General features: G+C 42.8%; 1 protein-coding gene across 3 annotated transcripts in view; it reads right to left on the bottom strand.

Moving 5' to 3' along the window:
- Window positions 1-684: 684 nt before the first annotated feature.
- Window positions 685-23,587, bottom strand: part of LOC308355851 (schwannomin-interacting protein 1) — a 126,372-nt gene continuing 103,469 nt past the window's right edge. For 2 of the 3 annotated variants that reach the window (XM_080824407.1, XM_080824409.1), the window contains 5 exons: window positions 10,260-10,377; window positions 9,130-9,327; window positions 8,048-8,171; window positions 5,590-5,683; window positions 685-1,337 (listed from right to left, as the gene is read on the bottom strand). In XM_080824407.1, the coding sequence (XP_080680533.1) occupies window positions 1,286-1,337; window positions 5,590-5,683; window positions 8,048-8,171; window positions 9,130-9,327; window positions 10,260-10,377 (586 nt within the window). In that variant the 3' untranslated portion in view covers window positions 685-1,285. The remainder of the gene's footprint in view (window positions 1,338-5,589; window positions 5,684-8,047; window positions 8,172-9,129; window positions 9,328-10,259; window positions 10,378-23,587) is intronic. The other variant, XM_080824408.1, reaches the window with a different exon arrangement.

Raw genomic sequence — 23,587 nt, 5'->3', positions numbered from 1 at the left:
AATGTGGATTGCACATCTCTGCTTTAGTTTATGATCCTCTAATACCTGCATGGACATTACCTAATTAAATCAATTTTGAAACTCTACTTATTGGGGAAAATCTGTATTCTTTATATACTTTAGACTTGGCATTTTTCTTCGTGAGACCAAATAGAAGTGGTTAAAATCTGAAACATGGCAACAACTGGCCCCAGGAAAAGAGTAAACACAAAGCATCACTTGTTCATGAGGCAAATTTGGAAAATGGAGTTTTGATGCGCTAACAGGCTCTAACAAGACCAGGAGCTTGTAGATGGTAAAGCACCAACATTCCAGATTGATAACTGAGCACTGACAGAGTGCTAGTTCTGATGTTGCTCAGGTTTTCTTCTTTGGATCACACACACACACACACACACTCACACACATTGAATCTCACACACGCTCTCTCACATACACACACTGTCTTATACACACACTCACACACTCTCACATACACACACCCTCTCTCATGCACACACTCATACACACACACACTCCGACACCCTTCCCAATCTTTTTGGCAATTCTCTGCTTTGCTTCCCTCTGGAGCACTTTTTTTTTTTTCACTGACTAAAGCTTCACGATGGGGAGTTCATTTGAGGAAGTGCGAAGAGGTTAGGAATATAGCCCGTGTCGGGCTGGCTAGTGAGCAAAAAGACATATCCTATGAAACAAAGTTTTAATTTTTATTTTACATATTTATACATAAAACCTTCAAGGAACCCTCTGAATCCAACAGAATGTTAATAGCACATCTAAAAATGAACTTCAGGTAGTCAACATTCACAAAATGTTGAAAACTGATTAAAATGTACTTATTACGGAGAGCTACAACTTCACTACGAGGCAGGCATGTATTTTCTGACTTTATAGATAGCACCGTCATTTACAGTTCTTCTTTAAAACTACAGTGAAGAATGAAAGTAGTCAGTGGTAAAATACTGCTCCAACTTAAAATCTCTAAACAAACAAACAAAAAATAATAAAGTTAAAACTACCCTCTTTGAGAACCATGACTTGTGATGGTGTCAGTACTGTACATTTTTTGTAACAATATTTTATTAAAATGCCTGATATTTAATGGCACAGTAAAAAAATTAAAATAAATTAAGAAGCAAAGGCCAATCACTGGACGTTAAGCTTCAGACATTATCAATGACTAACACTGATATTCGTTTGTTTCTGCGCCACCTTTAGCAACAGCATTTTTACAACCACAGAAGCAAAAGAAATTCTAGCTTGTCCTCCAGTCGGATGGCTTCTTTCACTTGGCAGGCATTTTCTCTGCCATGTGCTTCTGCTGACTTTCCGCATGTCTGTAAATGGAATCATACGATTATTTAGTGCTAAGACGAATGCTCCAAACTGCTTTCTAAAGCACAGTTAAAAACAATCCCCCAAACTGAGTCCCAGAGTTACTCACAGTGGAACCAAGAGAATTAAGTAACAGCACTTAATTCAAACAGATTTTGCCCTCTTTAATTTGTATATTCTCTGTACGATTCCTTTTATTAAGTTACTAGATTAACCTAAGAATGGTAGATGTCATTACTTCTGAGAAGAAAAAGCACTGTGTTTTTAAAAAAGGAGGTAAGTATCTGGGAAAATAGAGCCAACAAATGAATATGTTTCTCTGTCCCAGGTACTGCTCCTGGTGCCGTGAATTTGGTGGTGAGCAGGCACTGAGGTCTTTGGTTTCACGGCACGTATATTCCAGTGGAGAGGGACAAAAAAGGAACCGATAGCAAAGAAGGAGAGAGCCGGTAGAATATAAGTGCTAGGCAAAAAGTCCAAACCAGGTGTTGTCATAGAGGGGAACTGCGTGACTACTTTATCTAAACACACGCATACAGACACAAACATAAGCATTCAAAAGGCTCTTGACAGAAGTTAAAGCTAATAGACCCATTATATATTAAAAAAAAATATATATATGGTATATATATATACACACACATATATATTAGAAGTTAAAGCCAATAAAACCAAAGCCAGTTCCCCTCTTATGAAAGCTAATGTCTTCCTAACAAACTGTGGGTTTCTATAGAAGTCAAGATTTTCCATGTTTGCATACTCCCTCCCTGCCCCACATTAGTTCTAAGGCCATCATCATGGCAGTGAGGGTAAGTGGCTGGGTGGGGTGAGTCTTTTTAGTCATCGAGCCCTATTGTGGCCCATGAGCCCCACATTCAACCAACCAGCAGCTGGCCAGTGGAGACGGAGGGGGAAAAATGGGAAAGCTGCTGACATCACTTGAATGTGCGCTAATTAAACACTCTCCCAGAGTAGTAGTGTTTGATGTCTGCAAAAGACAAATGTTTTGATGGACAATTTTAGGAATTTAAAAATTTGGCAAGAGAAAACATCTAAGGCTGTGGTTTTCAGCTGTTATCAAAGGCTCAGGGGCAGTTTTTGTGTGTTGCCTAGATTTGGGTAGTCAATGACGTCAAGTTTAACTCACTGGTTTTGTGCAGAATGTCTCCTATCTGGGTATAGGGGAGGCAAACCACAAATACTTTCAGAAATAGGGAAGTGACAACAGTGTCCTTGCCACATTCAACAGCCCACAAATAATTGGTGATATTCATTTAATAATAAAGGAACTCAAGAAAAAAAGATCAGCCCTTTACTCCTAAAAAAAATACGCCCTTCGGCGGACCCTGTCATGGCCCTGGTTATGTGTGTAAAACAGCTTTGATCATTTTCATCAAGTAATTTACAGGCCTCACTTAAATTCATCTCAAGAAATATTTTGATGCCCACTGAGCTAAGATTCCACTATAGCTAATTAAATTATAGTTTCTACAGCAGTTAAAAAATACACGTGAGTGCACACGTGTGTGTATGCACACGTATAGTGAGGGGTTTTTCTGAGCTAGAAGGAAAGGACAGGAAATAGCTTCAGAAAATATTGAAAGCTGGGTATTATCCTGAGACAGACATACAAGCACGGATTTCATTAACATTTTAAACAAAGGAGGGAAAGGGTTTTAGTCCATAAAACTAAAAGGTTCTCATCAACTATTTATATGAAAGTCCTTATTAGCATTTGACTCAAACCCCACAAGAACTCCTTTTTTAGCGACTATCATTACCGAGGACCCATGCCTGGCAGGCCCCGTCCTAGGCTCTGGGGACACAGGGGAGGGGTTTGTGTGCAGTGAGCAAGGAGAAAGAGCAGACGATGTAACACAATATGATCAGGCTCCACATGGAAGGGATGGCATGTGGCCAGGAACACCAACTAAAAGGTTCTCATCAACTATTTATATGAAAGTCCTTATTAGCATTTGACTCAAACCCCACAAGAACTCCTTTTTTAGCGACTATCATTACCGAGGACCCATGCCTGGCAGGCCCCGTCCTAGGCTCTGGGGACACAGGGGAGGGGTTTGTGTGCAGTGAGCAAGGAGAAAGAGCAGACGATGTAACACAATATGATCAGGCTCCACATGGAAGGGATGGCATGTGGCCAGGAACACGGAGAGGGTCCTACCCCAGTCTTGGGAGCCGGGGCAGGGGCGTCAGAGAGCACTTTTCTAAAGAAGTGTTACTGAAGCCAGTGCATCTCAAATTTGGCTCTGCTTTGGAATCACGTGGAGAGTTAAAAAAAATCCGAATACCCAGGCCACCCCACAGAATCATTAAATCAGGATCTTTGAGGGTGGGACCCAGGTATCAGCAGTTTATAAATCTCCAGGTGATTTCAATGTGCAGCCAAAACTGAGAACCACTCATCTGCATTGACACCTGGAATGGCAGAACGTCTCACTCTCTACTGGACAGGTAAAGGGAACAGGTGAACAGAACCTCCCAGCCGATTGCCTCTGCCTTCTGGGATCTGGCTGCAAAATTCTGACTTTGCTATGTTTACATACCCTCAGATCCCCCCAGGAGCAAAGTGACAGTTTGCAGCCAGGAGTGGACACAGGAACTTCTCCCCACCTCCTCCGCTTTAAAGGCTTCCTCTAACACCATTAAATTAGTAACTCCCCTCCTTTTCATCCCGTGGTTCTGCCTGCCCTGTTTCCCATGATCTCATCAAACCTAAGTACCAGCTTAACACTCCGAGAGGAGAGGGGAGCCTCTCAGTGTCCCCATCGTTGTTGAGGAGTGCCAGTGCTGCTTTGAGAAAAGGTCTTTGCTGTCGCAGGCAAGTCACGGTATTTACAAGAGTTCACCTATTTTTTCGAAGATGCAGGTTTTGGTCTTAGATTTCACTAGTGATTTCCCATCATCCTAATAACCTATACACAAATCTCTTTGACTAAAAAAAAAAAAAAAGGATGTGTCTTGTAGTTGTTGGGGCAGTGCCTGGAGACATGGGTGGAAGGCACTAATATTATGTGAGTGTTACTGTGATATTTTAGATACAGGCGAATATACTAAGAAGGTATGAGGCCTTCTGGCTTTTTGTTTTTTGTTGGGGTGAGGCACTATAGTACCCCAAGTGCACAACACAGATCACTCATAGCTCTCTCTTTTTTTTTTTTTAAAGAAAAAAGCCTAAACATAGTTCTGTTGCATTTATTTTGCTACCCAAACTATTTTTATCACACTGAATTTAGAAAAATAATTTAGCTAGAGTTACACCTTGAGAAGAGGTCCTGTGGTAGGTGCTAAGCGCATTTTCCCTACATGTGTTTTCAAAGCTTCTCTCGGATGGCTCTGGATCATGTGGTTAATTCCTTAGGTTACTGTGAGAAGCGGTGTTCTTTCTCTCCTTGGGGAGCCTTCTACTTTCTGAATCCCATTTCTGGGATTAATAGTAGTTATTGCCTCTTAGTTTAAAGACTTCACGTGTACTGTTTCAGAAAAGGTAGCAAAGTATATATGAGATCATACACATGCTCATGGTATTTCCCAGACTTTATATACTAATGGGGATAGGCTTTCCTACAAAGAGAACTGCTAAGAAATCCCAGATCTTGACTGGCCTTAGCCTCGTTTCCGTCTCCTGGTTGGGGGGGTGGGGGGGAAGGCAACATTCTTTACCTCTGTTTAGAGGGGTGCTTGAGCCAGGCCCTGCTGGAGATTCAAGTCCTGGAGTGTCCCCCACAGTGAGAACAATCTGGTGGCACTGGTGCTGTGGAAAGACGCCAGGGTCCCTGCCTTCTGGACATGGCAGGTGCGGGTGAGATCTGGGTCACAGAGCACCAAATGACACCTAAGGCACCCACGGCACGGCTGCTTGTGTGCTGGATGTGGGCCAGCGTGGAATGGTTTCCGGCTGGCTGCCCAGGGGGACAGTCCTTCAGGAGAAAGTCATCCTGGTCCAGAACTGCTGATCTGATTTCGGGGTGGGGGGGTGGTTATGAGAAATCCTAATGTACTGGGAGGATGGTTGTGAAAAAGCAATGCGTGTGTGTGTGTGTGTGTGTGTGTGTTTAAGCAATGCCTTTGGAAAGGAGTTTTAGCCACTTCCTCTCCATCTAGAGAGCTGACCCCAGCAGAGATGAGGTGAGTTACTCATGGAAGTAAGGGGAAGGCGTTCTCTAGAGCCTTAATTCTTCAACTCAGATCACCCTGGGCTTCTTTCCTTCTTTGGCAAGGGCGAGCCTCACTGACCTGGTCAAGTCCTCGATGTCCACCAGCATGGCGTCTTGCTCCGTGTGCAGCTCGTCTCGGATGAGGAGCAGCTGGACCAACTCTTCATTCAAGCCTGGAGCGAAGAAAGGGGGGCATTTACAAATGGATAAGATCGCATCGAAGTCAGTCGCTATATGGACCATTGCACAAGTTACTCTGGCTAAGATTTAGAATTCTTACGTTAGCCTTTCACAGCCCAGGAGAAGTCCTCGGTTTGAGAACATGACTAGTTGGCATAATTACAGAAGTGTTGGAAGAAAAGGGGTAAAGCAGGTAGTACTTCCAGTGACAGTCACATTTAAAGTGGGAAAAGAAATCGTTAGCTGTTAGGAAAATCGCTAAAACAACAGTGAAGGCTGTTCTCAGTAATATCTAAGTCCTCTCTCAAGATAAGCGAAAGCCAGATGCATAAGACCTTGAAATCTCTGAATGAGTACCAAGGAGAAGATTCCTTAGGATTTATACTGGGAATAAAACATATGTAGATAGAAACATTTCTAATCCTCCTGAAATCAGTGCACTGGGTGAATTTGGCTCCTGTTCCTAAAAAATAGGAACAAGCAAGGGGCTCTCTTATTTTTAACCCTTAGATCAAAGCTTTTAGGTCTGGACACAAGGACACATGCACCATAGTGTTCATTTAGCAGCAAGAGCTCTGGGCCCAGAAACAAAGGAAAGGAAGGAGGTCTTCCGCTCGGTTCTCCTTGGAAGTGCTTTTAGAAATTCTGACTTCAAATGATGCATTGATCTGCCTTTAGTTCAGATTAGCTTCCAATTTTAAGAAGGGAGGGGAAAAATCATACAAAGAGGTCTAAATTCATCTACTACTGAAATGAGCTAGATGATAATTTTAGTATTTAGAAGTCTAAGGAAGATGTTTCAGTGGTAAAATATCAGAAAGCCTTTTCGGTCCTTGAAAGAATTACAGTCCTAGTAATTTACTCTCAACTAAAATTAAAATGTAGTAGAATTTAAAAAAACAACAACTCTGTGAATCTATGGTTTCTTAATTAGAGTGTCAAACACTTTCCCTTGATTTTAAAACAATACTGAACATATTAAATTAACTCTGAATATGTCCAATTCTATTTTTTCAGTATGTTTTTAGGGTAGTTTAATTTTTTTTTTTTCTTAATTCTAGTACAGTTGCTTTTTATACTAGCACTCAGTAGAGGGCCCACATAGTGCATGGAAATTTTTTCCCCACGTGAAGTTTTTCACTTTTTGGTCTGGAAATTTTCAAACTGATACAAAAGCAAAGAGATTGATTCAATGAATCCCCATGCCCCATGCATCCAACCAGCTCCAAAAACGATCAGCTCATGGCCCATCTCGACACATCTATCTCCCCTTCTCTTACTCGGTTATTTTAAAGCAAATTTCAGACATGATATCATTTCATCTGTAAATGTTCCAATATGTATCTTTAAAGACAGGGCTCTCTTTCTCTAAGTTAACATAACCATGATACTTTCATCATACCTAAACAAATAAATAATTTTTTTTTTTTTAGGAGAGAGCGTGCAAGTTGGGGGGAGTGGAGAGGGAAAGAGAGACTCTCAAGCAGACTCCATGCACAGAGCCAGAATCAAGAGTCAGACGCTTAACTGACTGAGCAACTCAGGTGCCCCATAAATAAATCTTATTAAAACATTCAGTCCCTGGACACATTTCTTGGCTGGCTCATAAGTGCTTCTTTATAGTTAGTTGGTGAATGCATTTGGTTGGTCTCTTAGGTGGTTTTCAATCTTAAGTTCACAGGATTTTATAGAATCTCATGTTCCAAAGGTTGGAGGGCACATGGGTTCAGTTGGACTAACCACACTGCCCAAGTGGGTATGTTCTATGTTCTCTCTGTCACTGGGCTGAGCAACCAGCTGCCCTTCTCTGCATAACTAGGCACCTAAGTGAGCACCTCTCATCTGCCATCCACTTGGCACACTTCTGTTGGAGGCCCTTCTTTATCCTGGGGCGGGAGGGAAGGCCCATAATTTGTCAACCTGTAATTGTCACATATCGGTCATACAAATTTTTCCCACCTGGAGTCCCACAAAATAAGCTGAATCTGATTTGATGACCCAAAACGAACAGATACACAAGTACAGTTGAGGGTATAATTGTGTAATTAATGACATGTAACTACCAAATGGTAGTCTAGAAACCGATGCTGCGAGCCAAATACACACATTGTGCTCGGTGCTGGGGGTTTGAGATGAATAAAGAGGACCTCTCACCTCTGTGAACCTTGAATAATTCTTGAACTTTCTGAACACTTTACGGTAAAAAAACAAAAACAGAGCCTTGTGATCCTCTTCCTTCTCTTGCGGCACGCAGGAGGAACCCAAGGAAAGGGACAAAGGAAGTGAATCAAGGAGGTAGTACTATCCCACGATATTTCACATCTGACTCCCCATTTTCAAGCACCCCGCACACTTACTTTCTATCTGGGAATGGAGATCGTTGACTATCACTTGTAGCTGCCCGAGAGTCATGTCCCGCAGGTCGGTGGGCTTTAAACTTCTTTTCATCAGGCATTCGCTTATATGAGGCATGTGTGGCAGCTGAAGATACAGAAGGAAGAAATGGAGGTGTGACCTGAGCAGCCACGGCACTGAGAACAAGACCCACTTTTCTCCTGACAGATCTGCTCTCACCCACTTCCGTTCAGGGCCTGTGCTCCAGAGCATTTCCCAGTGCGAGCTCCCCACCCCAGCCCCACACACCATGTTGTTCAAAACCCTTCTGGCATCAAAATGCGACACTAATCAAAAGCTATCAGACTGGTCTTGAACACAGGCCATGACAACTGCGAGTCAGTGATCATGTCCACAAATGAATGACGAGGGAGCTCCGGGAATACCAATGACATGGATAAAATTAATAATATCAGCTCTCTATCCGTCTGCACCATGTTATAAGCACTGTGCTGTGTGCTTTGAATGCTTTGTTCTCTGAATTCTCATAATCGTGCTCTCACACTGGTGTAACTATGCCCATTTTATAGACGACAAAACTGAGACTTCAGTACCTTGCCCGGAGTCCCACAGCAAGTTAATGGCAGAGGTGACCTTCAAAGCCCAGGGCCCTTATCCATTATGCCATACTGTCTTCACTGAAAGGTGGGCATGACAGCCACGGCGATAGTGAGTTTGCCACAACCAGTAGGTTCTAAACCAGTACTGTTTTAATGACATTAAAATATTCCCCTGACAGCTAATATCACCTCTAAGAAATATAGCAGATATTTGAATCCAGATTATCTATGAATGAATAGATATTGAATCTATCCATTGAATATGGATGTGAATCCAGAACAGAGTTTACTTTCGTGTAATCTGTTGCTTATGAATCTTTCAGTAGGAAGGAAAAAGAAACGAACTTAAATATTTCTCAATGACAGTACTTTTTACAAACTGCCTTGTAGAAACCCAAGTTTGCATAACTCTGGGAAAGAACTGGGACTGCGTCAACCATTTTAGCCACCAAACACTCGCTGGCATTTCAGTGTCTCCTGCTTACGAGATCAGCGACGGGAGACTTTTTCCTGTTCTGTTTTTCCACTTCTACTTGCATTTTGGCCATTGGTTTGGCCATGGCGAGGGCCATTTTGGCTTCGGCTTGCAATTTCTTTTGCCTTGTGAGGAAATCCATGTCATCCAGGGATTCGGATTCCTCTTCTGTAGTGTCTCTATCAGAATAGGAAGAACTCTGTTTGCTCTGTGAAGGGAAAAAGAGCAGCCCTGAGCTTTCTGTGTCAGGTGCCATCTTTGGAGATGGGCTGCCCCAGTCCCCGGGTCCGCCCAGAGTGGCTGAGAGACTCCCCTCCATCGACATGACTCGCTACTTGACTTGGTCTATACGAATCTCAGGTAACATTAAAGCAGAGGGTTTATTTCTTCAGTGCCAAGAACAGACTCTGATTTTAGCAGAGTCACAAAACAATAGGGAGAATCTGCTTATGACAAACTCGAGATGTCCCTTTGGTTCTAGGTCTCAAAATTTCCCTACTGGATCAGACACAGCAAAATATTTAACCCAGAGCTAAGGCAGCATGTTGTTCTCTGGAGTGGACAGGATTTCAGGTATCCGGTGAAATTCTGACTTTGCCCTGCACTCAAGGACCAACACGGTTTCCTGTTGGTTGTTCTTTGGTAAGAAAGGTGATAAAGCTGTCACAGAGAGTAAAGGATTCCAGCAATAAGCTCCTGGGATCATTAAGCCATCCTTTGCAATATGTATGCAAGGAATGAGCTGGGAATGTTTTACACACATCATCTCACTGCTTTCTCCGAGGAACGTCCCTGTGTGCTAGCGCTCCCATCCTCACCCGGACCCCGCCCCCACCTTTTAGAATGCATCCCTCTGCTGGTCTGCACCTAACATTTCTCAGCCCCATGGAGAAGGACATAGAGCGTAGGTGAGCTCTCTCATGGTTCCATATGAAAGTAGCTGCTAACTTTAGCAGAGTTTATGTGTCCTTGTATCTCAGCTTTGATTCTTCATTGTCAAATTTTAGAAGTGTCAAGAAAAGGCACGAGACATTTCTTTTTTCACCTCTGCCATGTTTTGTTTTTTCCTGATGAATGAGAAAAAAGAAGCTAAATGACCAGGAAGGCGCACACACAGAGCTTTGGTGGCTTTGGACTCACCATGGGAGACAAGGGGGTGTCCAGGCTGGTTTCCGTCTTACTGTCATCAGCATCGCTGTCCTTATCACTGCCGCTGTCATTGACGAAACATATCTGCAGGTTCATCCCACTTTGTAACCTGCGTGGAAGCAAGCAAGACAGCTGTTCCGCTCAGCTGTTTGTTATCTGTGAGCACGCCTTACAACTGTCTGGCTTTGTTAATGGAAAGCAATCTTAGGTGTTGTTTGCAAGGAGAAGTGGATGACCAATGTCAGTCCCAACTTACCCATGATAACTAAAGGACAACGGTGATAACTTAATGAGTTCATAAGTTGATAAAAGATAAAATACTAACTTTTGCTAATATCATTTTTTTTCACACCAGTTTCATGTTAAGGGAAAGATAATTTCAGGCCACATAGAATAGCCCCTGGCACAACACAAAACACACGGTTGGTACATAATGAACACGTGTGGAGCCACTGAGTTTACATTCCTGTTGATAAAGATGAATGGGGTCCTCAGCCTGCGGTCATCTCGTGTCCTGTCCCATGGGGACAATCAAAGAAGCTCACTAGAGCAGAGCTGTCTGAAGAAACACTGCCTTTCCCCCGCAAATAGACAGAATGGGGTTGTCTGAGGTAAAGCTATGCTTTGAGCAAGTTGCCAAAAGCCAACCAAGGAAGCTCATTTATGTCATTAAAAAAACACACCACAGGTCCACCCTAGAGAAACCTAAGGAAACCCCAAACCCAGACAGAGAGGCACAACCTTGGAACCCAGCAGAGCGCCTGGAGCACGAGGTGCTGGAGAGGTGGCCACAGAGGGTCACCCAGCTGTGTGTCTGCGCCACACATGGTGGACCATGAATACAATTCTCTGTCCTAAACTTTTTTTTGAAATTGAACACATTTCAAAATACTGTTTGGGTCTGAAGGCTTTTTAACGAAGTAATTTTTGTTTTAAAGATTTTATTTATTCATTTCATTGACACAGAGAGAGAGACAGCAAGAGAGGGAACACAGGGGGAGTGGGAGAGGGAGACGTCCACTTCGCGAGGAGCAGGGAGCCTGATCTGGGGCTCGATCCCAGGATTCTGGGATCATGACCTGAGCCAAAGGCAGATGCTTAACAACTGAGCCACCCAGGTGTCCCTAAAAAAGTAATTTTTCAAGCCTCCCCAGTAGTCCCAGTCTGTGTGTCAGCATAGGAGACCCCTCAGCAACAAGGGACCATAAGGAGACTTGTCCAAGCCAGGGGTAGGAAGCCAACACTGAATTGCTCTGGCGGCGTTATTACTGTCACAGAGAGAAATGCAAAGAGCAACTCGTCTGATAGCTGACATTAGTATCTTTTTTTATTCCAGTGGGTAGGGATGCTTTGTATAAATTACTCAGATGACTCACAGAAAATGCTTCTTTGACAATTATAGGGAACCCAGAAAAAGAAAATCTACCCATTTAAAGCAGACGCCGTCACAGTTACGTGTATGTACTGCCACCTATTGGTAACTTCTGGAATTACTAAAAGTCTGGTAGGGAAAGGCAGCCTTCTCCCTCAGCAGGCTCCTTCTGTTCCCCGCCTGTCCTCCTCTGCAGACCAGGAGCCAAGTGCTGGCTAGGCACGGAAGGGACATGTTCTACTGTGATCAGCTCAGGGGGCTTGGAGTCAGTCGAACTTAGGTTCTGAATCCTCACTTCTTTCTCTGGGCCCATAACTTAACCTCTAAGAACCTCAGTTTCCTCATCAGTAAAATGGGGTGAATAATTCCATGTTTTGTTGGAAGGATGACAATAGTTCAGAGCTAGGCACAGGGTAGGTGCTCTGTATGTATTCATAGTCCTCCTTTTTCTACTTTCTGAAAGCCCAGACAAAGGAATACAGAATTTTAAAAGTGATGCGGCTTTGTAAAGGGACTGCTAAAGTCACTTACTTGAATACCTCGGCTGGCCTTGGGTAGCTCTGACAGAATGTCCTCAAGTTGTCTTAAACTATTAGGCAGCTTGGACTTCTACGGAGCTAGAATTTATCGCCTTTTAATTTTCTTCTATTGGAATTTTTTTTTCCTGGAGAAATCTAATATGTTCAGGTTACCCTTTGATCCCAGATAAATTAAGTTTTAAAATTAATTATCTGTAGTTTGTCAACCACCCCTTCCAATCAACCCATTTTTAATCTAAAACTCAAGATATATGGATTAGGAAATAATGGGAAGTAAAACTGCACATTAAAAAAAAACACATTAAAAGCATATTTTAAAAGTAAAAAGTCATTTTAAATTAAACCTAATTTGAATCTAGGAGTATATAGCATTTTCTATTTACTGAGCTGCTAAAGTCTTGAAAAGACGTGTCCGGCACTGGAGGCACAGATTATTAAAAAAAAATAATAACCTGTGATACCATTACAAAATAAGGTTTAAATCACCCAGGGATATATATTTTCATTCTGAAGAAAGTCTGATCATAAATTCTGTTGTTCTGCCCCCAACTGACCTTTGTGCTAAGGATCAACTCAGACCTCAATCAACCAAACCATACAGCATTTCTAACTCAGGAAAGGCAAAGAAAAAAAAAAAAGGAGGGGGGAAGATTTAGTAGTCAGAATGAAACGAAAAAACACCTCAGGTAGAAATTCAGAAAATCGCCTTAGTACCACATTATCACCGTGGGAAACTAAGCAGAGCTTCTTACAGGCTGAGACTTATAATTCCTTATAGCAGTAATCACCAAGAATGTTACTCTCAGGAAAAGGAAATTATATGACATAACAGCTAATGGTTCAGAGGGGATTTTAGTAAAGACATCTTAAAATGGACTTGGGTTTCAAGAAGGATTTGTTTGCCTTTAGCCTTTAAGCAGGTTTTAAGACGAAGACGGCTTTGGGGAGACTCAATCACAGATCTCGAGCAGCAGCCCGGCTGAGGGGTGAGTGGGGCCACCTGGTGCTCTCGAAGGCCTCTGTGTCACAGGGTCAAGAAATGATAAGCCTTCTTCTGCACCCCTTCCTGCCCGGGGGGAAAGCACGGCTGTTCTGAAGCTCCCTCCTGCAGCCTGCAGTCCTGGGCCTCTGTTCCGCGCTGTAGGCCACCTGGCCTCACTGAGACCCCAGCTACCAGTCTTGCAAAATCCGAGCCGCCCGGGGTCCAATTTGTGTGGATCTCGCAAGCATCATCAGAGAGGAGAATGAAATGTGATCCTCATCTTTCAATTATTTAATTTATGTAATTTAACTTATATAATTTATAATATATATTTAATTTATATAATTTAAGGCATCCAAGTCAAGGCTGCTTGGCATTTACTACAGTGTTGCATGCAAAATGCTGCCTGGCGTCTACCTTGCTTGTCGCTATTGGAGCTGAAAGGTCTGTGTCCTGGTTATCCTGGAAACCACTTCTCTTTATGGACCACGAGGCAGTGAAAAACCACACCGCAGCCCAGGGTTACTGACAGGGAGCCCCAGGACCTGAGCAGAGGGTGTTCCAGATTAAGAATGCTCAGAAATACGAAGACACAAAGACTAAATATGTCCTCTGGGCATCTCAGTGTAAGTGGAGGGGCTTCCTTAGTGACAGTGCCTACTGGCTAGCAGGAGGAAGGCATTTAGTCGAGAGGGCATTCAATGACAACGTCTGCTTGGCTTTCAAGGCAAGGAACACCTTTACTTGTAGAACACCCATGCTGATCTCCAACTACCATTACTGGAGATATTATTATTAAAATACGCACAACACCGAAAGGATGGTGGAGGTGAAAGGTTTTTAACTACTAAGAGGACGGTATCTCAAAAACCTAGTCAAGTGATAATATAATCTGGTATAAAGATAATACTTTTTTTCAAAATATAAGGACAAGGCCAGTTTATTCTCTGAGAGAAACAATGTGATTGATGATCCTAAAGTCTGCAGTGACTTCTAGTAGGGTGGTAGCCACTGTGAATCTGGCCTTTGGCCTTGGCGTTGGTTTGAGGTGACTGGTACTGGGCTGTTCTGAGGCCAGTTCTGAACCTCAGAACTACCTGGTGTTTTCTGATTTTAGAAACAGCTGTCTCCCAGCACCAGTGTAGAACACCGGTGTCTACACAGAAACCTTGAAGAGTCTGTGGCTTTTATCCCCTACACCGTCCCTTAGTTAACTTCACTTGAACTGTTGCACTCAATTCGAGTTTAAAATGATGTTCGCTGTATTCCCTTGTTGGGCTGTACAACCACCTGTGATAACAGGCAAGGTGACAGTTACTCAGAGAAGTCACAAAAGCTCCCTAGACCCGTAACAGCCCGATTTATAAAAATGGTCCTGATTCTTCCTTCCCTGCACCTGCCCCCTCCGTAATGTGACGGGCAGCTTCTCCCATCAAGAGCTGGAGTCTATTTCCCTACCCCTGGGCTGGCCTCTGACACGTCTTGCCAACGGGATGCCTATGTGCCAAGTCTCCCCCTCAGAAAGCCCTGCCACTGCCCTCAGGACAAGTCCAGACTTGCCTGCTGGCAGATGAGTGACTTCACAGCACAGAGCTCGATCAGCAGTTGTCCCACTGAAGCCCCAAATGCACGAGAGAGCTTGGCGGAAAAGGCACCTCACCAAATGGGGGGGGCTGCAGACACGAGTAAGCCCATCAGAGCCCAGCTCTGATCAGTAGAACTGCTTGGCCGACCTAGAGGCTCCCAAGCAGAAATCAATGTTTATTATTGTATGCTACTGATAAGAGGGGCTTTTGGATTATACATCGTCATTGTGGTAACAAATAACTGGTACAAGGTCACAAAGAGACCACAGGCTGAACCTCTGGTTCTTGAATCCAGGGCCCTTCCCCCCACTACACTTAACCTCAGGTCTGGATTTATTAGATCTTGCCTGTGTGTCTGGTAATACAATCGTAGTGTGCTTATACCTCCTGCACGTGTTTATCATTCTAAGGCAATTGTTTGGTTTTACTCAAGAAGCGGAGTGAGAAGGAACTACCCATATGCTTATGGATTTCAAATGTGCCTTGTTCATCTTCTATCCACAGCTGGATGGCCGTGAGAGCCACTGGCCCCGCTCTCTCATTTGTTGCTCAATATCCCCAACTCGTTTGTGACTGGGCCATTAAAATGTTATTCCCATCTATTTTAATGGATCTATGATGCATTATTCAAAGACTTTATACATAATAAATAATCACTCATATTTTTATCATATATCTTTTTTTGTTTCATGAAACTTTTAAAAGAGAAGGAATATAAAATCCGGGTTGTAATTACCCAAGGGTAGCTGTAAACACATTTCATTTTTCTAAGGATTTGTCATGAAGAAGGAATGTGGGGACAGTTGAGGTTTTGGTAAGCTCCAGAGGTCCTGAATGTGTGCTGGTGTCTCTACAGACTGTGCCAAGGGGGGTTAAAGTGAGGTGCTGCTGCTCCATGATAAAAGGCTTTTCCCGTCCCCACACTCTGACCCCTTCCTCTTCTGCTACCCAGTATCTGTTATTGTGAAAATATTATTCTAAAATGCTATTTCATAAGAATGCTATTCTTATTTTTACTTGAGTGGGATTGTGTTCATTTCTTTTGCTAAGTGGTGTGTAGTGCATGGGATGACCGTTTATTGGATTTTTAGAAAAGGCTGGTATTTAAATAACAGGTGTGAATATGGCTGGTCCAGCAGATCTCATCCCCCCACACAAAAGTGCAATAAATGATTTTTTATACACAGAAGGGCTGTTTAACTGGTCTCTCCTTCACTCATTCATCTGAGGATCAGGTAATACCTTCTCTGCAAACTCCATGGCACCAACAGGCTGGTGCTGAGCAGCCGCTGTCCATTTTGGCTAGGGCGTACAGTTTCTAGTTTGCTACAGTCTCTGCTACTCCCTATTGCCTTGTATCTGGGCTTCTTCACTCATTTATGTTTCTTGCTAACCCCTGAAGGCATTTATAGGTCATGACCCCTCCGTTAAGTGGATGCCTAGTTAGTAGTTGAACCATAAACAGAAATCAGGTCTTTTTAACAGGTACCAAGAACTTGGATCATCAAATCGTAGCGTACAAATAGAAATGTGGAATATGAAGAGCATCAGAAGAGAACTTGAAAAACATGTAGTAGATACTCCCTATCTATCTATCTATCTATCTATCTCTTTACTCCCTATATGAGGAAAGAATACTTTTACGACGTAGACATCCGTTAGTTAATAAGGTGTTAACCAAGAAGGGAGACTGAGCAGGGAACTGCAGAAGAAGGGAGGTCTTCGGGGATTTGAGTGGTGGGGGGGGGTGCGGTGGGGATAAAAGCAGGAGAGATGGGAAAGCCTGCCCTCTGGCAGGCACGAGCCCAAAGAAGTTCATGATAGCTCCAAATTCCACGCCACAGAGAGAACTAGGGAAAAAAGATGACACCATGTCTATGTCCCACCCTGACCCCACACCCTACAGGACTCAGGCATTTGTCTTCCTCTGCGAAAGCTGAGGAAGGCAGCTCCAAAGGTGGCTGGGGTGTCAGTGGCCCTCTCTAGTTGTTGTTGTTGGTTTTTTTTTTTCCTTCTTCTAATCTTGCACAAAATTTCTTGTTCTGCTTCCTTTTCTCAGGCTGGTTCTGGACCTTCCATCTGTACATGTTCCCATGATGGCTGGAGGCCACCCAATACGACACAGCCACAGAATCTTCTCACCACAAGAGAAACTGATAGAAAAGGGGAAGTGGCCTTCACCAGCTTTTCTTTGGTGAAGCATCACAGCCCCTATATCCTCACCCAGTTCTCCCAAGAGCTATAAATACTTGCATTCCCCAGACAGCTGTTGGTTCTAATTTCACATCAGTGTCTAGTTTCTTCACTAATGACCACTTACATGTAATTAAATTTGGAATTACAGTATCTTAATGTTGAAAAAAAATGCATTTCATCAGAAATATTTTCTACCACGAATTGAAGATCAGAAAGAGGTTTCTGATACTGGAATAACAACGGAATAAAACAGTCATGTCTCTTAGGTACCAAATGTGGTCTACTTTCACCTTAATCAAAGCCAAATGATTTCTAAGCAATTTACATTCTGAAATAAAAAGGAGTTATTTTTGTTTTCTCTCTCTCTCTCTCTCTCTCTTTTTAGAGAGGGAGAGAGGTGGGGAAGAGCAGGGCAGAGGGAGAGGAAGAGAGAGAATCCTAAGCAGGTTCCATGCCCAGCACCGAGCCCGATGCAGGGTTTGATCTCACGACTCTGAGATCATGACCTGAGTTGAAATCAAGAGTCACATGTTTTGGGGCACCTGGGTGGCTCAGTGGGTTAAAGCCTCTGCCTTCGGCTCAGGTCGTGATCCCAGGGTCCTAGGATCGGGCCCCGCATCGGGTTCTCTGCTCAGCGGGGAGCCTGCTTCCCCCTTTCCCTCTGTCTGCCTCTCTGCCTACTTGTGATCTCTGTCTGTCAAATGAATAAATTAAAAAAAAAAAAAAAGAGTCACATGTTTCACCGACTGAGCCACACAGGCGTCCCAAGAGTTACCATTTTGGATCATCTACTGTGTATTAAGGCACTTCATATGTATTACCTCTACCCCTCAGATTCACTATAGTAAATATCATGACCCTCATTTTACAAATGAGGAAATGAGGGCTCAGAGGTTAAATTGCACAAGTCAAAAAGCTGATATTTTACTCTAGAAGAGTCTGTTTTGAGACCATGGCACTTTAAGAAGGATAGAATAAACTCATGAATGGAAGAAAAAAAGATGAACAAAGAAAGCAAAGCAAAACAAAACAAAAACTGGAAACAATTTTAATGTCCAACAATAAGAGATTGATTAAGTATGTTTGGTGAAATATAATGACCACTATACAGCTAGTAAAACCACATATGATAGAAGAACAGCTAGGAACATGGGCAAATGTTCCTGATATACTGTTAAGTGAAGAAAAAAATCAGGCTGTAAAACAGTAGGTATAGTGTGATTCCAATTTTGTAAACAGAAATGTGAAGATATATTATGCATAGGAAAAAAAAAGGCAGGATATACACCTAGATCTTTTTTGGTGGAAGAAATTCAGTAGACTTTGAAATTCTCTCTTCGGAGCTCCTCTGAGTTGCCATGTGTGGGCATTTAACAGGAATTAAAAAGGGAAAAGGAGAGAAAATGGGAAGCTGATTAGCACTTGCGTGTTGGAGGAAAGGTGAGGAGGATGAAATGTTTGACAGCTGGAAGAGGATGGCTGTGTGTCTGACTCAGACGGTGGCTATGCAGGGAGCCTGACTCACGTATGAGTCAGGCTGGCCTTTTTGGTTTTGGCAGGGGGTTTGGGGGCGGGAGATCCTCTCGGAGGGCAGCAGGAACCATCTTTTAATCGAACATTTCTGGAGATGGACTCTTTTATTCAATTGTTGACATTCCTTCCAGGCCCAGTCTCAACCCCATTCTCTACTCAAACCGCCCCACCCCCGGATCTGCTGTACATTATAGACTCGGAAGTAATTGATATACACTTAGGCGTCTGTGTTTTTAAAGCCAGCCTGCTGATTTACTCCTCTCGGCCCAGGATTCAAACTTGTATCTGTCTGGCCTGCTGATGAATTTCAGCTGCTGGAGATGAACAAACGCTTGCTGCTTCCGGACCGAGGACAACGTTCACGTGCCAGGGGTAAAGACATGGCAGCTGGAGAGTCAGTGCCTATGCATGGTTTCGAGGGGTATGACTAGATCTGGTGACGATCTCAAGTGCAAATTCTTTCACTCCGCTGTACACTGAACCCTGCGCTCACCACTTTGTATATTCATGTTTAAAAACAGCTGGCGACCACCAAGGTGTGGTTGCAGAGTAAGCTTTATCTCAAAGACATTCTTTTTCATGACTTGATTTGTGGTCATTTGAATTACATGCAGTCATTCAAAAGAATGCAGAGCTACTGAATTTCACTGAGTCTATGAAGCGTGGTGGTTCATATTTCTCCATCGTTAAAGTCAGGTATCTCACAGCCTCGGCCACTCGGGTGGCTGGTGGCATGGCTGTTTCACTGAGCAGTCACCCACCTCGGCCGATTAGCCAGCTGAGGAGCACTTGTGAAGAGGTGGGATCTGGTAGCTCAGTGGTTGTGCCTTCTGGTAAGAACAACAAAGCTCCAGCATCCAAACCTGCGGAATAAGGCCGACGGCTTGGAAGGTGACGCCCAGCATCTCCTGACGGCATAGAGGGCGTCACTGTGCGGAAAAGTGAGGGCCGACAACTTGGAGGCAAAGTGGTTAAATGGAGAGTTGGGTTCTGAACATGAAGAGGGTTTTGGACTATCTTAACCAACATGTTTTACATTTTCTTCTTTTTTTTTTTTATACGTACAAGACACAGGTAATATAAAAGTGTATATCCAAATAAGTCCAGAAGACTTCTTTCAATCGCTAAAATAAAAACTCTAAGTGTTAAGGAGGCGTGTGTCTGCGTGTGTCACTATTCCATTTGCAGTGGGTTTTCAAAATATCTTCCATGGGATTTTAATGCATGTGATAATCTGGACGAGAACAATGTGAGGGGCACAGAAATTTTACAAGACTGAACAAAGAGACTGTGTTAGACCTCCAGATGACACGGCTCACTTGCGGACAGTGGGAGTGTTTCCTCGTGGCAGTGAAGCTTTTGTGAACTCTCAGGGGAGCCCGGTCTTCATTTGAGCTGCATGTGTCCAGACACATGTATGGGAACACTGTCCAAAGGGAGTGCGAACCACAGTAATAAAGTCATGATAACTTGTCAGAGATGAGTGCCAATGAAAAATCATTCCTAGAAGCTCTTTTAATTAAACATTTAGCTGTCCACTGGAGCCATTTTTAAATATAAAATGCAGCCCTGTGGCCTTTTCCTCCCTGCCTCCCACCCTTTTGCAATAGCTCCGACAATTGAATTCTCATTGGTGATAATAAAAAAATTCATAAGACAGGGTACAGCTGGTTATGCCTCTAGCAAGATGTCAACTTTCGCTCGCACAAAATTAATTGCACCTAATTAAACTGGGGTCATTGGCATTATTGTAAAGTGAGGCTATTTATTAGACAAAGAAAATTTCACAAATACCATTTTGCTTTTCTTTCAGGTTTGTGAGAGAGAAGAATTGCTTACATAATTAAATTTGTTTTGCCATTTTAATCTTACAAAGCCTCAAAAGATCCACTTCAAATCTTGCTTTAATTCTAAAATGGTGGTATTTTAGACTTGTAGAGCTAATCCTTGGAGGAAGACATAAAAAAATGATAGGTTTCCCATAGACTGCCTAACCATTTTTCAAACAGTATAAAAAAAAAATTTGTAAATTACCATTTACAATGACATGTATCTTGGAATTACTTACATGAAGGGTTTCCCAAGCAAATTATTGGTACATGTGTATGAGATTAATATGACGTTTAAAAGATATGCTGCATGTTATAAATAGGTTGCTGCTATAGTATGTACCTATTACTTCCAGAAAGAGGCCACAGAAAGCAAATTTCGTTGCCTTGAAATGGGATAACCTCTTTCCTCACCCATGCTGGATATATAGGATTATGCTGCTTCCTTCTCAAGGAAATAATACAAAAATTATTGTTAGAGACAAAAGGGTGATTTGCTTTCCTGGCAAAATGATATTGGTTCAACTTGGGATTCTGTGGAAGATTATATATACAGAGTCCCAGTTCCTCATATCCAAAGTTCCTGTGAATCCAGTTTCTTTAAAAGACTCTCTTGAGGGGCGCCTGGGTGGCTCAGTGGGTTAAAGCCTCTGCCTTCGGCTCAGGTCATGATCCCAGAGTTCTGGGATCGAGCCTGGCATTGGGCTCTCTGCTCAGCAGGGAGTCTTCTTCCCCCCGCACCCCCCACTCTGCTTCCCTCTCTGCCTGCTTATGATCTCTGTCAAATAAATAAATAAAATCTTAAAAAAAAAAAAGGCTCTCTTGATCACTGTTATCTGTCCAGTTGGTACAACTCCCTGGGCCGGGTGCTTCTAGGGCCTCCATCCCCAGCCCAAACACAAAACATCAAGAAACCTATAAGAATAACAAAGAAGTGGGCTCTGATTTGGGGATGCTGGAATGGTTGAGATGCGTGAACAGTAATCATTATTCAAACCAGCTGCTCAAAAGCTCTCTGGGGAATTTCTGTTTTTCATAATATTTACAGTGTTTAGAGAAAAGGGTATAGCCTCTTCTGGGTTACACCCTCCTGCTGTGTACTTTATGAAGAAGACTGTATTTATATTTATATGTGTGTAAATAAAAATCTATCTAGGGGTCAGGTAAGAAGAGAGGAAGAGTCAGGTTTATTTTATGGTTGTCTGAGGCAAGGAGAATGGAGAAGGCTGCAAACGTCTTCTCCACAGCGTCAGATCAGGTTGTAATGTCTGAAAAAGGAAAGGTTTCCCCACTGTCTCTTACAAATGACAGCTCTGTACTCTCACAGCAGCCACGCCAGCTCCTAGTCCTTCAATAACACTGAGCTGTATCAACTCCGATTCTGAAATATAACAGTGATTCGAGCTTAATTTGGTCAATGAAAACGTATTTTATAGGAAAGTATGATACCAGTAATAAGAGAAAAGGAGTATTTTTTTTGAAGAAGAAGATGACTACACTGAATATTTCTTAGAAACCTATTTCAAAAGTAGAGTAGATAATTCACTTTTCTCCTTTCCTTTAAAGCTTTCGCCAAAACATTTCTAAGCAGGGAAAAATAACAAAGGTCATACAGTCTCAGTTCGAAAAGGCTGATTATGTGTGGATTAGCACGTTTTGAAGAAAAAAATGGCGCTTCCTATATTTGCTGTATTTCAGTGTAAGTCAAATTTAATTAGTTGAGTTATGAAGCAATATCAAAAATTCTTTTGCTGCAGTATTCAGCATGAAATGTCTTTACGGGATTATTGTAAGCCTCGCTTACATTTTACAGCTTGTCACTCTTTTAAAAAGTGCTTTGGGAGACAGCACCAATTAGAAAAATTCAGTGGGGTTGAAACCCAAAGGGCAACTCGGAGGCACTTAAACTCACAGGGGCTGCTCATACATTCCTTCCCAGAAGACCCTCATGTTACTTCAGAATTTCTCACACAGTGTGGATGAAGTTAATTTTTACAGGTAAATGCACCTTCATGCATAAATAGAACTCCATGATTTTGCCAAAGGTCCCACTTCCTCGGGACCATCTTGTCTTAAAAGTAAGCTTAGCACTTCAGAATTAATTGCTTGGCCAATTAATTTTAAGTCCTCAGCCTCATTTAAAATTGAGCACTGAGCTCTTTGGAGTCATACAGTCAAAAAAGATTTACCTGGTTCTGTTGACTTAATAATTCAGCATATGTACTCTGGTGCATTCTGGAGCACCATGTTAATGGACTTTCAAGTCCTAACGTCCCTCAAGTCCTTTTGTAAGTAAGAGGTGAGGTATTTCCAGCTCAATGAAGAATTTTGGGGATTGTAATACATTAGAAAAAAATTAATTCTAATAGGAATGGTGAATGTGGGTTACACAATTGCAACTGAACATTTCCTGAGGCTTTTCTCTTACATTATTACTGACAAGGGGAAATGACAGTCAGTCTGTGCAGACTTTCCATTTACAGGGAGAAAGTGATATTTCTTAGAAACATTAAGTCTTGTCATTAGCCATCATCCTAAAGGGTACCCAAAAAGTCACTGTGTTCTCACAGAGGATGATCTCATCCCAGAACGTGGAGATGAAAACATCTGAAGAAACAGGATATAAATAATCTTCCTTATGGCGAGTCAACAAGCAGAGCTTGTTATGAGCTACTGTGGGATCCATGTGTTTCGATAGCTCTATCTCCACCGGGGGTAGATGACTCAGTGATTTTCAGATTTGGCTCTGCCTGAAGAGTTTCGGGTGGGCTCTGGGGGGGATGTAGGGAGTGCTGGGGAGAGGCCCCCCTGTGAAAGCTTGGGGAGGTGGGCTGAACGGGGAAGATGCAGAGCGGCCCTGAGGGGAAATGACAGGGGGCCATTTTCTGGGCGGGGGTATCCCAGACTCTCTTCTTCCAGTCTTCCCGAACCACAGGAGGACAGTGTGGCCTTGTACACAGGGTTTCTGCGCAGGGTTTTATTTGAGGAGATACTTCTGCTATTAGAAACAATGAAAACCATCCCCCAGGAAGCCATCTGGCCCAAACCTTCATGAGACTTCAAGTTCAACATGGCATTTTGAACACAGGAATTTGCCTAGTTTCTCTTCTGAAATCCTGGTAAAATAATATTAAGGGAAGAAAGAAGGCATAAACCTCCAGGGGCAAAGAAAGTGGAAAAGGAGACAAGAGCACACAAGAGAGTGTGATGAAATGTTGGAAGATAAAATGCAGGTGGGTGAGAAGTATTTGACTTAACATTTCAGTTCGCTGGGTATGTGTA

The sequence above is a fragment of the Martes martes genome (assembly GCF_963455335.1).
Source record: "Martes martes genome assembly, chromosome: 1".
NCBI classification, from domain to species: Eukaryota; Metazoa; Chordata; class Mammalia; order Carnivora; family Mustelidae; genus Martes; species Martes martes.
Note: the sequence above shows the minus strand (reverse complement) of the source record. Positions and strands in the feature narration are given on the sequence as shown.